General features: G+C 46.0%; 1 protein-coding gene across 1 annotated transcript; it reads left to right on the top strand.

The window, feature by feature from the left end:
• Positions 1-7,461: 7,461 nt before the first annotated feature.
• Positions 7,462-13,337, top strand: FGF3 (fibroblast growth factor 3). Its single transcript, XM_054390592.1, has 3 exons — positions 7,462-7,720; positions 9,831-9,934; positions 13,005-13,337. The coding sequence occupies exons 1-3, from the start codon at positions 7,462-7,464 to the stop codon at positions 13,335-13,337; spliced, it is 696 nt and encodes a 231-aa protein (XP_054246567.1).
• The last annotated feature ends 432 nt before the right edge of the window (positions 13,338-13,769 follow it).

The raw sequence follows: 13,769 nt of genomic DNA, 5'->3' as shown, positions 1-13,769 counted from the left end.
AGCAGAAAAGGAAATGGTCCTGACCACTTTTGTGGATCGCAATATGTCTCTGCCACTAAAAAGCACTCTTCAGTGAGAGAATATTCTACTGGGGCTAATAATCATTAATTTAAACCAGAGGCTGCAAGTAGTGAGGAAGGGGTTAGAAGGTTTTGCCCATGGCTTTGCAACACCAGCTGTGTCACAGGCAGTTCTCAGTCCATTTCTCTGTTGTCATCAGTCACAAGTTATGTCTACATCTTCATTCTAATATTCTTCAGGAAACATCTTTTCTTTATTTTGGTTTCTAACTTGGATCATCACTTCTATCAAATTTTTCTGAGGACAGAAGTGGAAGTCTGTCTCAGATGAGAAAGCACACTGAGATAACACACTATTAAATTATTAAACCTCCCTCTTTATGTTACAGACCTGGCAGCTCTGTCAGCCTTACCCACTTGTCAAATTGGGTTGAAACAGGAGAGCCAAGTTGTCTTGATCTACCCAATACTTTCTTAGATGCACTTAGATATGGGATGTCTAGAACATGGTATTGATCACTTGATTAATAACATAGTTAATTAAATTACTATAAACCAAAGAATTTCTTAAAGGCTGTAGAAAAGAGGAGGGCCAGAGGACACATTTGCTACATGGGGCAACCAAGCAACAGGACAGAGCCCTCTGCCTTGCAGGGGACCAAGTGCCAAAGGGGAGAGGGCAGCCAGGATTGAGGCAGCAGGGGCTGTTGAAGCTGCAGGAAAAGTCAGCAGAGAGGATTTGATACCCAGACACCAAGCACCCTAGGGAGAGATGCTGAAACGTTATGCAAAAGGGAACTCAGCATGGTGGCATCTCAAATAACAGCTGTGCTGCTAGGTCCAGCTACTGCTTGGGAAAAATACTGCAAGCTCTACCTTCAGACATCAACCTAAAAGTGACCTTATATTTCCCAGAGGAAGATAGAGGGATGTAGTAGTGAAAAGAGATTAATTCCTCCTTGTTTGCGCTGCTGGTCAGACGGATTTCAGTAGTACAACTTCTGCTTCCCCAAAATAGGAAAAAATCATGAAGAAGTGTCACACACATTTTTTCTCAGCAGATAACTTCCTCTAGGGAGTTTCAGATCCAGCAAGAGAGACCTTCAGTCCCTCCCGAAAAAGGGAGTCTGTGGGAAGGGTCTATATCTGCACACTATCAAGTGGAGGCCATTTCTCTGCTAACTTGATTAATCCCCACACAGCCTGATCCCACATTCTCCTCAACTGTGGGCTTCCTGGGTGACCACAGCAGAGAGCTGGAGCAGAGAAGGTTAACACTGATTTCAGGACAAGCTTCTTTGGGCTCCGCAGGACCACTACAGGTGATGCCTGTGTCCTGAGTGCCTCTTTCCTGCCTAAAAAAGGGGATGGAGATCTTGATGCACATGTCTGAAAGCTGGTAGCTGAAGAAGCCATAGTAATGTTGAGTCTAGAGATAAACTGAGAACTGTACTTGGGACACTCAGGAGTTGCTTATTGCTCCAACTTATTTTCCATCCAGGCCCCAGAGAGGTACACCAGAAGGAAAGATCCTTTTAAGTTGTTCCTTCTTCACGCTGCACATTTTCTTCTCACACTTACTGTGCTGGATGTCCACATATGTCTGTGCCATGTGTGTAAGGAACACAAATGGGATCATTCATGTATGCTCTGGTGACAAATACCAGGTACTTTCATCTCTTCCCTTGAGGCAAGAAGGAATTACATTGCAATTCCTCTAAGGTACTAATTTTAGTTTGCATTCTGTTTGTTCTCTACATTATCTTTTCAAATTTGAAAGTGGCAAAACCTTTCATTGCCTGTACTTCTCCTGCCTACTTGGCCCTCTTTCTTATCCCTTGATATTATAAGTGGAATTCCAAGATACTTTGCAATGTGACCCCCATAGGACAACAGAGACCTATGACTGGGATTTTCTGGGGAAACCCCCAGCCATATGATTTAAACCTTGAGTTGAAGCAGTCTTCTTGAAAAACAGAAAAATTACTAACCTTCAGTTTGTAGTGGATAATTCCTGGCAGTAGTTTTTGCCTTCCAGGGACATATGTCCATGCACGTGGCATTTCCCTAAGGCTGCTTCTTCCAGTTTTCATCCCTGGTGCTTTGGCAGCCCCATGCACAGACCTAGGCCTGACCCCTCTGCCTGTCATCTGATTTTGCAAAGTGTTGATTCAACCACAGCTTGGAGAAAGAGAGATCTTTTATCTTCAGGTAACCCAATTCCTAGAGATTTGCAGGGCTGAGTGAGATTGTAACAAGCCTCTGATTGTGAAAGCAACCAGGGGATAGCTTCTAAAAGTAGTAAGAGATTTATCTGAATAGCAGGTCCTTCAGGCACTGAGCACAATTACATTGTGGATATGGGCCAGACACTTCTCTCAGGTGCACCACAAGTCTCTCTAAAGCTAAAGAAATGCTCTGAAGCCGATCTCAATACACATGCTGAGTTACCAGAAAGAAGAGCAAAGTTTTCCCAAGAGCTCAGGCTGTGAAGTGATGATCCAGATATCAAAGGTGTGAAGCAGGTACACGAATCTAGTCCCCAAGTTATCAACAAATTACAGTCCTATTGTTTTTATACTCCCTCTCTTCTCTTCTAGCCATCTCCATGTCCCTTGTGTTGAGTTATTTTCATGGCTGCAGTTGACAGTTCTGCATTGGCTTGAATATCCCTATTATGGCATGGTTTGGACCTGCCACAAATCTGCACAAGCCACGTGACAGTCACCTAAGTGGCACCATCGTGCACATTTCGGTCGTGTTACATTTCTTCTACTGTTTCCTTTGTTTCTTCCACTGAAAAGGAGTGAGAGAGAGACTCAAAACCTTTGTTTAACATCGCTGAATTCGTTGTTTTGAATATTTTCATTCAGTAAACCATTAAGAGATTATCTGAGAACAAGGGAAAATAATTTTTCTAGTAATAAGATTGGGCCTGATCCAAATTCACTGTCACTAAAGAAAAGGCTCTTAGTGAATTCCACAGACTTTGAATAAAGAATTAATCCCTCGGTCCTCAGCCAAAGAAACTCTCGCCAACTTTAGTGGAAATTTCCTGGAGTAAGGAACTTGGGCATTTGCATCTTGATGTCAACATTATAATGATGATGGTTATTATAATAAGAATATGACTGTACATATAGCAGATTAATTAGCATATGCAACGATGTCAGTAAACCACACATGCTTTTAACCTAAATAGACAACTTTAATATTCCTAAATTAATTTCTTTTCTGTAGTGCAGTGTAATAGTAGCTCACATAATATGTATAGATTGAACTGCATCATCTTAAATCTGAAGATCTCAGATTGTTTGTCCATAAAGTATAAAAAGTGGCTGTAAATGTAAAATGTATTTAATGTGAATAGATAAAGGGCATAATTGTGATATACCTGTTAAGTGTTTATCCTTTAGAGATTTCTTTCTATCTATTTTCATTTGAAATGACCTAAATCTCATTTTGTCCACCTGAAAAGGCAACCTGAGCCTCGGAAGCTATGAATTCACTCCCTGGAGCTTTCCTCCTCCCCTCTCCCTTCTTCCTGCTCTCTGGGAGTTGGTGGTGTACAATACAACACACAGCCTTGTCTACACCTATAGAGCAGGGTCAGGCAATGCTGTGTGGTCTGGAAAGTCATTTAAACAAGATTATATTGCTCACGGGGTGCAGAACAGCCCCGCTAAGAAATCACAAAGAACCCAAAATATAGCTGAATAAAACCAATTGAATTTTAGAAGCTTTTCCCGGTAGCAGCAGGTGTGAGGGCACTGCACCAGGCAGCGGTGCTCAGCAGATGACATTAGCACATTGCAAACCAACGCCCCGCAGCCACCGAGGCTCTGTTTTCTTTGAGACCTTCCCACGGTCCGCATCGCCGCCAGGATAGATTTTTAATTGGTGAAGGAGGACCATTTTTTTTTCCTTTTCTGTTGGGGGCTCCACCCACCGCCTCGGTATTTATTGCTCTACAAATTGTAACTTCCTCATGGTTGGAGTAACGGGGCCGCTCGTAAATCAGCGCTGGGGCAGCGAGGGGCGGCCGTGTGGCTGCTGCCTTGGACCGCGCACTGAGATCGGGTCCTGAGCCACAGCAGCACAGAGGCTGAATCCTTCTAAAACCTGCGCTTGTGAAGTTTAGTACAGGTTAAGTTAGGGGGTTTAAGTGTCTGTGTGCGCGGGGCTTTCAAGATGTTGCGGGGTTTCCCCCACCGTTTGTGGTTATTCAATACTTCAACAGAAATATGCATTGCTTCGCCATCAAGATCTCAGAGGCACGTATCCGAATAAATTGCCCTTCTCCGAGTGCTGTGTGCGCCTGCAGCGCACAGACTGTCAGAATAAAAACATCTGTCCCAAATGCTCACTTTTACCCCCTGACTTGCAGGAGAAATGCTGATTTATGGCTTATCCGAAAGAAGGTTTCGGAATATTCCACCAGCAAGATGAAGAGTACGGAATAATGGGTAACTAGCACGTTCCATTTAAAATCCACACATTTCCAGCGAATTAGCAGATCATTATCGGCTGTAATTCTGATTCTGATACTCACGGTCTAGAGCCCATTCTCCCCTTTGCACTAAGTAACAGGCTCAAAGTGCTCTTCCCTGATTATTACTTCGGGGCTACAGGGAGCTTTGGGGCATAATTAAAAATATTTCCAGAAAGAATCGGTAGACCACATCTGACGTCCCATTCCCTGTTAGAATTAGACCACATGAAAGGGACCCTTTTTGTTTTCAGAAATGGTCACCAGACAACTTAAAATATACAAGAGCGAGCTTATGTTTTATTGTATGGATGTCTGACTAGAGCAAAACGACTTAAGGCTGCTTGCCATTCAGTGCTGCACCGAGTGATCCAAGGTAGCTGCAGCCCTTTGATATTTCCGTGGAGGTCTCATTCATTTTATTTGAAAGGGAACCATTAATGATAGACCTTTAAGTGGTCCCCTCCCTAATAACTAGAATACACATCGCTTGGGAAGCCAGTCTGTGGCAGATGCCCAGGGCGGAAAGATTTGGAGATGATGGTGCTAATTACGAAAATGTGATCAAGATGGAAGTAATTTGAGCAAAAGTCATTAACGTGTTACTCTTCCACCCACTAGTCTTTGGGGTTTATTATTGCGGTCGGGCTGGGGGAGTGGAGGAGAGAGGGGGGGATCTTGCGGGATTGCCTTTTTTTTTTCTTTTTCCTTCAGAGCACTAATGAAAAATACCCTGCGAACCTAAAATTAAAATGTCATCTGCACATCTCCAGGGCGATGCGCTGGGCTCGGGGCGAGACCTGGGAGCTGTTCGAAAAAATCGTCCTAATTTCCGAAATTAATTATGGTTTACTCTTAATTCGCCAGGTGCCCAGGAAAGCATCTTTCAAGGAGAGCCATGGCATATTCAGAGATGCTTCTCTGCTACCCTTTTGTCCTGTAGCTCATCAAATGCTAAGAGTCCTCAGGACACTATTTACGGTACATCTCTGAGAGGAAGTTTTTTTTCAGAGGGGGTTCTTGTTTTCGGACACTTCAAGTCTGGGGTCCTGTACCTAGATACAGTGCTCCGGTTATTTTAATTTCCAATCGTTTACTTTTCTTAAATATACTGAAACTCGACGACTCCCTGGGAGTGGCATTGCAGAGGAACAGCAACAAAGAATTAATTGTACAAACATTTCTCATCCCCAGATCAAACTCTCCTTGTGAGGCTGGGGCTTAATTTGTGGGGAAGAAAAGAAGGAGGAAGGGGTGGTAATGGCAGAGAGGGGTGCTTGTGGGTTTTTTATGTGTTTCCTTTTATTCCAGACGACTGTATAGTGAAAACGCTTTTAGCCTTGGAGAGCTACTAAATATTAAGCACATCTTAAAACAGGGAGTAGCTTTCAAGATCGTTTCGTCCTCCTGTCATTCCTTGTAGGAAAAAGTCATATCTCTTCCCTTATTTTCTCACTAGTAAATGCCTTTTTTTTTAAAGAGCTCTTTAAAGTGTAAGAAACTCTTCGTGCTCTACATAGTAATATTTTATAGATCTTGTGCACCAGATCTGGAAAAAAAATTATATTGATCAAGCTCAACCGCTTAAATTCTGACATGACTCACTTCAAAGGTGTATTTGTGTGCCCTTCGAGCACATTAATACTAATTATCTCTCAAACACTTCCCCAAAACTCCTACTGCCAGTTTCAGATGCAAATCTAATTAACGAGCCGCCTTTGAGTGGCACACAGGAATGGTGCAATTCAGGGAGCTGTTGGACCTTTTGCCTTCTTTTCGATGTATTTATAGGTAGCTCCATGAGATTTTGAAAGCGTAGGCGGTGGTGTGAAGCTACAGGGTAGCGAGTGCAGATCTGCTGTAGCTAATGAGACTTCCCAGGCACCAGAGCTAGGGAAAAGGATTAGATCCAACTTCTTACTAATGCGTTCAGGGGCGGGCATCGGAATACTCGCGGGCTCGACTTTGTCTAAGTTAATTTAGAAATTACTAAATCGTGAAAGACCTCTCTATTTGAGAGAGTGTTATTTGTAACTGTGAACTGATTGATTTAGTAATAACTGTTTGCTTTCGACACCGAGGACAAAGCGAGGGGACGCACACACACGCTGAAGAAACCTTGACGCCCGAGTGAAAGCCATCAAAACGTCGTCGCCCCCCTTCAGCCTCCCCAGGACCCGCACCCCCTTTCTTACGCGTCTGCGCTTAACATGCGTACTTTCAAAAGCCGCCTCCCGAAGCCGTTTGCTTCGAGCATCACACACACACAACACCGCCCCCACGACCCCCCGGGCCAAGCGGTGGTGCCCAGCGGAGGGTCCGCGGCTGCTCCGCGCTTCTCCGCGGGGCCGGGGCGGGCGCAGCCAGCCCCCAGTGCGGGGGTGTGCGGGTGTGTGGTGTGGCGGGGAGCGATGCTGTGTAATTTTATCCACGCTGCACTCTGGGAGTTCACACGAGACTGATACCTTTTGCCTCCTCTGCTTTGTATCAATTGGTCGCAGATCAGGCTATTGTTGCAGGAAGCTGCTTTTATTTCTATGCTCCGTCGGTCAACTATTTCCCCCACAGTCTCTTGCCGAAATTCAGTGGGTGTCTCTCTCTCTCCCTTTCTCCCTCCTCCTGCCTGCCTGTCTGTCTGTCTCTCTCTCCCGCATGTCGTCTGTCCAGCTGGAAACCCAAGGAGAAAGCTGATCACGGCAGCTCCATCTAATACAAACAGCTGGGACTCTTCGGTGGCCTTTGCTGATGTCTATTGATTTAAGTAAATCTGAGACAGATAAAAGGGCCAGATCGAGGCTGATAAAAACTTGCCGATGTTTCACGGCTCGAAGCAGTGTGTGCTCTGCAACTTTGGAGGGCTGCTAGCAAGACGGCTTTAATGGGACCCCTGGTGTCATTCGCTCCAAGCCTCCATCTCCCCAGCAGACTAAGCGCTGCGGCCATCATGCCACAATGGTTATAATTTGGATCTTGTTCCTGAGTTTGTTGCAGGAGCCGTGGTCCCCGGGGCGGGCCGCGGGGGTGCCCGAGGCCACCGGAGCCTCCCCGAGCGACCCCCGTCCGCGGCGGGATGCGGGGGGCCGAGGCGGCGTCTACGAGCACCTCGGGGGAGCGCCCAGGCGCAGGAAACTCTACTGTGCCACCAAGTACCATCTCCAGATCCACCCCAACGGCAAGATCAACGGCACCCTGGAGAAAAACAGCGTTTTCAGTGAGTACCGGGCACACCTTTCCCCATCCAGCTTCCCCCCGGCCTGACTGTGTGGGGAGGAGGGGGATGTCTCTCGCTCGGACCAATTGCGTCCTGCTCCAGCATCCGCGGGCAGGCGGCAGCGGGTGCTGGGACCGTGCCGGACGGGGCGGTGGCGAAGCCGCTCCCGCCTCTCCTCCTGCCCAGCTCTGCCTCGGGGCCGGAGCCGCTGCATGGCGGCTGGAGCTCCTTGGTGGGGACCGGGTCACTCCCAGCTGCCGGGACCTTCGTTCCCTCCCCTCGCTGTGGTCGGCGAGACTTCGCCTTTGCGTTTTGGGGGCCGCCCCTCTGATTACGCCGGACCCCGCAGCTCCCTTTCTGCACCTTTCGGTTCCCACTCCAGCCCCGGGAGCTGGCGGGCTCGATGAGGAAACCTCCTCTGCCTCCCTGGCAAAGGACTCCCGAGAGGGTCCTGCAGGGTGCGGTGACCTGCCTGGCGGCGGAGGGGCTCAGTCCCCCCGGGGTAGAGCCAGATCCTCAAACCCCAAGTTCCCCCCGACGGGCACCGGGAACCTGCCTTGCGCAACCCGCAGGACTTGTCACTTGCTCCACCGAGGGCTTCCCACGCCAGCCCTGCCCCATCCCGGACCGCTAGGCAGCCGGAGCCCTCACATCACGCAGGGGCTGAATCCCGCTGCCCTCCTCGACGGGTTGCAGGCTGCTGCGCTCGCCTTCCTCGTCCTGCCCCAGTTTGTCTCCCGCTGGGGACTTGAGCTTCCACGGGCTAAATCACATCTGTCCCCTTTGACATGTGCCGGGGATCGGCGGTAATTAAGATGAAACGGGATATGTCGGTAGTGTGGGGGTTTGTGCGAGGGCGGCAGGAGGGAGGAGAGCAGGGCTCAGCTCTGCCATTGCCCCGGGGGAGCCCCGGGCGCGCCCCGGGTGCACCCGCAGCCAGCGCGGCCCCGGACGCGGGCACAGCCCGGCCTCTGTCCCGGCCCCACCACCCCAGGAAGCGTAAATCCCGAATGGTGATGGCACACAGAGATAGGGAGACCTCAGGGATCAGTTTGAAGTCCATAAAGGAAAACCACTATTTCCTAGAGGAAAACTCCCTCGCTATCAAAGCCTGGAGGAGGCATCCTTCAGCAACAAACCGGTGCCTGATTCAAACCAGCTGTACCAAACCCCCCCAGCTCTCCCAGTCACGATCAGGCCAGCAATCCAGTTCCGCAAAGGGGACAGGCTCCTGGCTCTGCTTTATCATTGCCAAAATGAAGCAGTGAGTTTGGGTGCAAGGGTCACCTCTAGTTTCCAAAAATTCATAGAAAGTACTGAGCCATCAGGTCACATCTGGAGAATCAAGAACAGTTTGAGCCAGCCAGCTAAAGAGATCTGCACATACAACCCAATGTCTCCTGAGCCATTTGTGCCTCCATCAGCATCTTGGCACCTTTGGCTGGACATAAACATTTTAGCAGATATTGTGCCAGCCTTGCCTGTGGCACTCTTCTTGTGTTTGTGACCTTGTCTTTAATGGCTTGAAAATCTCTTCCCTTTTGATTTGACTTGGGCAGTCATGTTGTCCTTGTCTGGAGGGCTACATTGACTTCTTAAATGACAAGTTCCTTCCATGATTATATACATGGCTCTAAAATGCAGTCAACTTGCTCTGGTTTATCCCCTGGAAACCTCAGCAAGGGCTTTGTTCTGAAATGGACAGCTTTGTGACTGGTTTCAATAAGTCAAGAGCTCTTGTGTTCCTAAGCATTAAAGAGGATTTAAACTTTTTTTTTTTTTTTTTTTTTTTTTTTTTTAAATATACATACAGGATTAAGGAAGCCTCTAGTTCAGTGTCAGATCTTTCTCATTTTTGAAAGAGTTCAATCTCAATCAGGTATCCAGGGATTTATTGCCAAAGCTTATCTCAAACAATTCCCACATCGTGGTTGTTTTGTGTGGATTCGAGTAACAGTCATGTTTCACTCACACGATTGCGTGATGATTTTGATGTGAAGTAGTGATAGGTGTGAAATCACACTCTGCAGGTAAGCAGTCATTCAGACATCTCAGAAAATTACCTCTGATGGCAAGCAACAAGATATCTCATAGTTCTTTCCCTTTCTAGGTATTCTTGAAATAACTGCTGTTGATGTTGGGATCGTTGCCATTAAGGGGCTGTTTTCCGGCAGATACTTGGCCATGAACAAAAGAGGGAGACTTTATGCATCAGTAAGTTTTACTTAAGCCTGGAGTATACCTGTCATTTTCTATCTCCTCTTCCAGTGTGGAGCACTGATTTCTTAGAAATTAATGCTTATGGAGAAAAGATTAATGTTGTAGCAGATTTCTGCCTGAAGTTGTTACAGACAAACAAAAGCACCCTTGTAGCAGTGGAAAGAAGCTGTTTCTTTGCTTTCCTACTGCCAGTCCAGCCAAAAGCAGAAGAATGTGTTTGGCAAAGGTATTTCACACAGCCAAAGACCTGGGCAGCTGGGTGCACTGAACCAGTTTTTGCAGTGCAGAATGTCCATCTCTATTCAAAATTATCCCTATCTGTATTTGACATGGATCTTGGACACTGAGAGAGGACATATGTGTCAGACAGGGTATCCAGAAGCAATTAAGCATTTCTGTCACTGGAAAGTAGCCTGCTGATGGGAGTTTCTTTGCACAGTGTATTTGGTTAGGCAGGGAAAGAATTTACAGGTACTAAAAGGCAGGAAAGGAAGTACTGAGAAGGTGCAAGAAGATAAAAATTTAAACGAACACCTTATTCTACTCTTTTTTTTTTTTTTTGGTCATCCTGATCTTTGAGGTAAAATCTGAGCTCTACTAATATTAGTGGGAGCCTTGTCTTTTCAGCCCAGCCAATATTTTCTCTCAGTGAATAAAATACTTCAGCTTAGACTTCTTCACATTCAGGGACACACTCAGGCCTATCTGCCTGTGTGTGCACTATGCAGATTATCTGCCTACTTGAATTTCTTCCATTGTCTTTGATTACATCCCTAGCAATCTTGTGATCTCTTTCTGTGTAACAGCCATACTGGGCAGCTTCTCCCAGAATCCTGTGGCATGGAAACAGGTTTGGAGAGGGTAAGGCATGGCTACATGAAACTGGCTTCCTCCAATCAGTCATTCTATATAATTCAGTTGATTTCGACAGCATGATATGTGAGCTTTTTCCATGTGAACGCAACCTAGGTAACACAATCAACTCTGTTACCACTCTGGTTCAATATATTTTACTCCACCTTTTCAAGGGTCTTCTGGTAGTGTTTACAGCCCAGCTTCTGTAACGTGTCTCATGTGATGTGCACACTGATTACTGGCCCTGTGTGTAGTGATGAAGATTCTGTGCTGCTGCAGAGCAGCAGATCATGATTTTGGAAAAGGAAAACGCAGTCAAAGTGGAATGAGGCCATATGAGCTCTTCTGTGTCAGAGCTATGGATGGCCTCTTCTGTGTCAGAGCTATGGATGGCCACTTCTGTGCTTCCAGTTCATATTCTCATTAGAACAGAGCTCCTCCATCAGCTCAGAGACAGTGTCTGCCCCAAAGAAATTAATGGGAAGGATGAATTTTCAAGTTGTTTCTCATCTTTCTTTCTTTCTTGTTTGGAATTGGTATTTTTCCCCCTCCAGATTAATTAAACTGAATTAAAATAAGACTAAACTAATTCTGAGCAAAGAAAAGCCTAGAGTAGGATAGTCCAGAGAGTTCTTTTCTCCTGAACTTCCCTTTTTAGTTTTTAGTTCTAGCATCAGGCTATCCTGAAGTTTGTTCAGCTGTCACTTGCCAAGAAATAACAGCCATGAAACGTTTCTGTGCACTAGAAAAGAATGGCCTAGAAAAAAAATGGCCAACAACCTTACTGATGTTCCAGGAACCTGTGCAAGACCCCTGTTTCAAATAAGATTTGACTTCTCTGGGGATAATTGCCCAGGGAGCATTTTATGAAACAGTGTTGGAATAACTCTGTTATCCCTTGGTTCACCAGCTTTCACATGTCAATAAAATGAGTTTGTTGAGTCTGCAGGATTCCTTTGTGTCCTTGGCAGATTGGGATAATCCTCTACGTTTATCCTCTGTCATAAACCTTCTACAACCAAAACTAAGGTAGGCAGGCAGCAAATCTACCTACATATGGTAGTTGCATGGGCTCCAGCACCACAGCATATGAAAACCATGTCCTTGCAAGGAAGGGAACTTCCGTTTTACAGCTGTGAAGCAGAGACATGTGGAGTCTTTTAAAATCTTGTTAAATGCCTATCAGCCTTTCTGGGGAGTGAACAGCATTAAAAACATGTTGCTAATGGAGCTTATGGCTCTTTTGGCCCCAGCCTGGCTACCTGAGCCCTTTCCATGTCCTCCAGAGAGATGATGTGAAATAAAAAAACCTCTGTAAAGACCATGTAGCAGTTCCCCTCTGCCTTACACACATTAGGTGCTGAAATCTTAATCACACAGGTACAGCAAAGATGATTTTGTAGGCAATAAAAGATGTACAGTATGTGAGGTCCTTTACTACTTCTTTCAGGGAGGAGGAAGGACTTCCTTGTGCCAGGCTTATGCATGGTTTTCTCTCAGCTGAGGACCAGATAAAAGGGGCAAAGTTTGACAGACCTTGTAAAGTGTGAGCACCCAGAGTGGGTGTGTGTCCTCCCCTCCAGCTGGTGACAAAGGAGCATGAACATACTGCTGGCCAGGGGTACTTTCATTTGGTACCGCAGCAAACAAAGAAGCTTCATAAAGATGTTGTTTACTGCTCAGCTACCTGTAACAAACTGGATGTAACAGACTTGCAAGTTTATCTAGCTACTAAGATACCGATTAAAGAGCCACATTTGACATTAAACTGTAGGATTCTATGTTTTCAATAGATGTCAAAGGTTGATGGGCAGCAGTTAAATCATCTCTCCAGTTTGCAGGTAGATCTGGATATGGTAGATCTGGGTACGTAAGAGCAAAAAATATAAATTTGCAGCAGAGATATTCATTCCCTTTCACAAGCCATTTTTCTGGTTTTGTGCTGTTTGTGGTCTTATTTTGTCTCTGATCCACAGAGCATGCTCACACTGCTAACAGGGAGCACTGTATTGTGCAGCAGTTCAGGCTCAGCACTTCTCTTCTGCTTGCCTTCTGCAGTACCAGTCTGAGTTTTTCTCACCAGACATGTTGCTGTCCTTATCTTATCCTTATCTTAGTCTTGCTTAAGAGTTTAGTCCAATCTTATTGAGGTAGGAGAGAGCTATTACCTGTGCAGTCTTTCTTAAGCTTTGTCACGTTTGCTTTACAGGAAAATTATAACTCAGAGTGTGAGTTTGTGGAGAGGATCCACGAGCTGGGTTATAACACCTACGCGTCCCGTCTCTACCGGACTGTACCCAGCAGAGCCGGCACCAAGCGCAAAGCCAGTGCAGAGAGACTCTGGTATGTCTCAATCAATGGGAAAGGACGACCCAGAAGGGGCTTTAAAACTCGCAGGACACAGAAATCCTCCCTCTTTCTGCCCAGAGTGTTGGACAACAAAGACCATGAAATGGTCCGACTGTTCCATACGAACGTGAAATACCGAGAGAGTCTCCTGAAGCCCCCAAGCAAGAACCAGAGGAGGAGGAGAGGACGCTGATGGGGGTGGGGGAGCTTGGCTAGAGGATGGAAACAACTGAGAGTCTTCCAAATGCTACTAAAAAAACTAACAGCTGTGATTGTACGACAGGCATTAACACGGAGGTGTTTTATACACTGTGTGATAGAACTGGAAGTCACATCACTTACTTTTAGCTATTGTAGAATTGTTATCTGTGGTAAAAGATGTGAGGTGAAATAAGGAATGTTCAAATGTAAATTAGTTGGATGTAATAATTCTGTCAATGACTTTCACATTTTCTTTTCTAAAAAAAAACCCACAAACCCAAAAGAGCTTTTTTGTTGCTAGCATTTTCATTGTCACTTGCCATAGAGGATTACTTCAGTGACTCTGACCTCCCAGAGCCTATCAGTAGTTTACACTTACTAATCATGTGTCCACAGAGAAAGCAGACCCTGTGATAGCTCTTTT

Source organism: Indicator indicator, chromosome 21 (genome assembly GCF_027791375.1).
Source record: "Indicator indicator isolate 239-I01 chromosome 21, UM_Iind_1.1, whole genome shotgun sequence".
NCBI classification, from domain to species: Eukaryota; Metazoa; Chordata; class Aves; order Piciformes; family Indicatoridae; genus Indicator; species Indicator indicator.
This window is presented reverse-complemented; position numbering and strand designations above follow the sequence as displayed.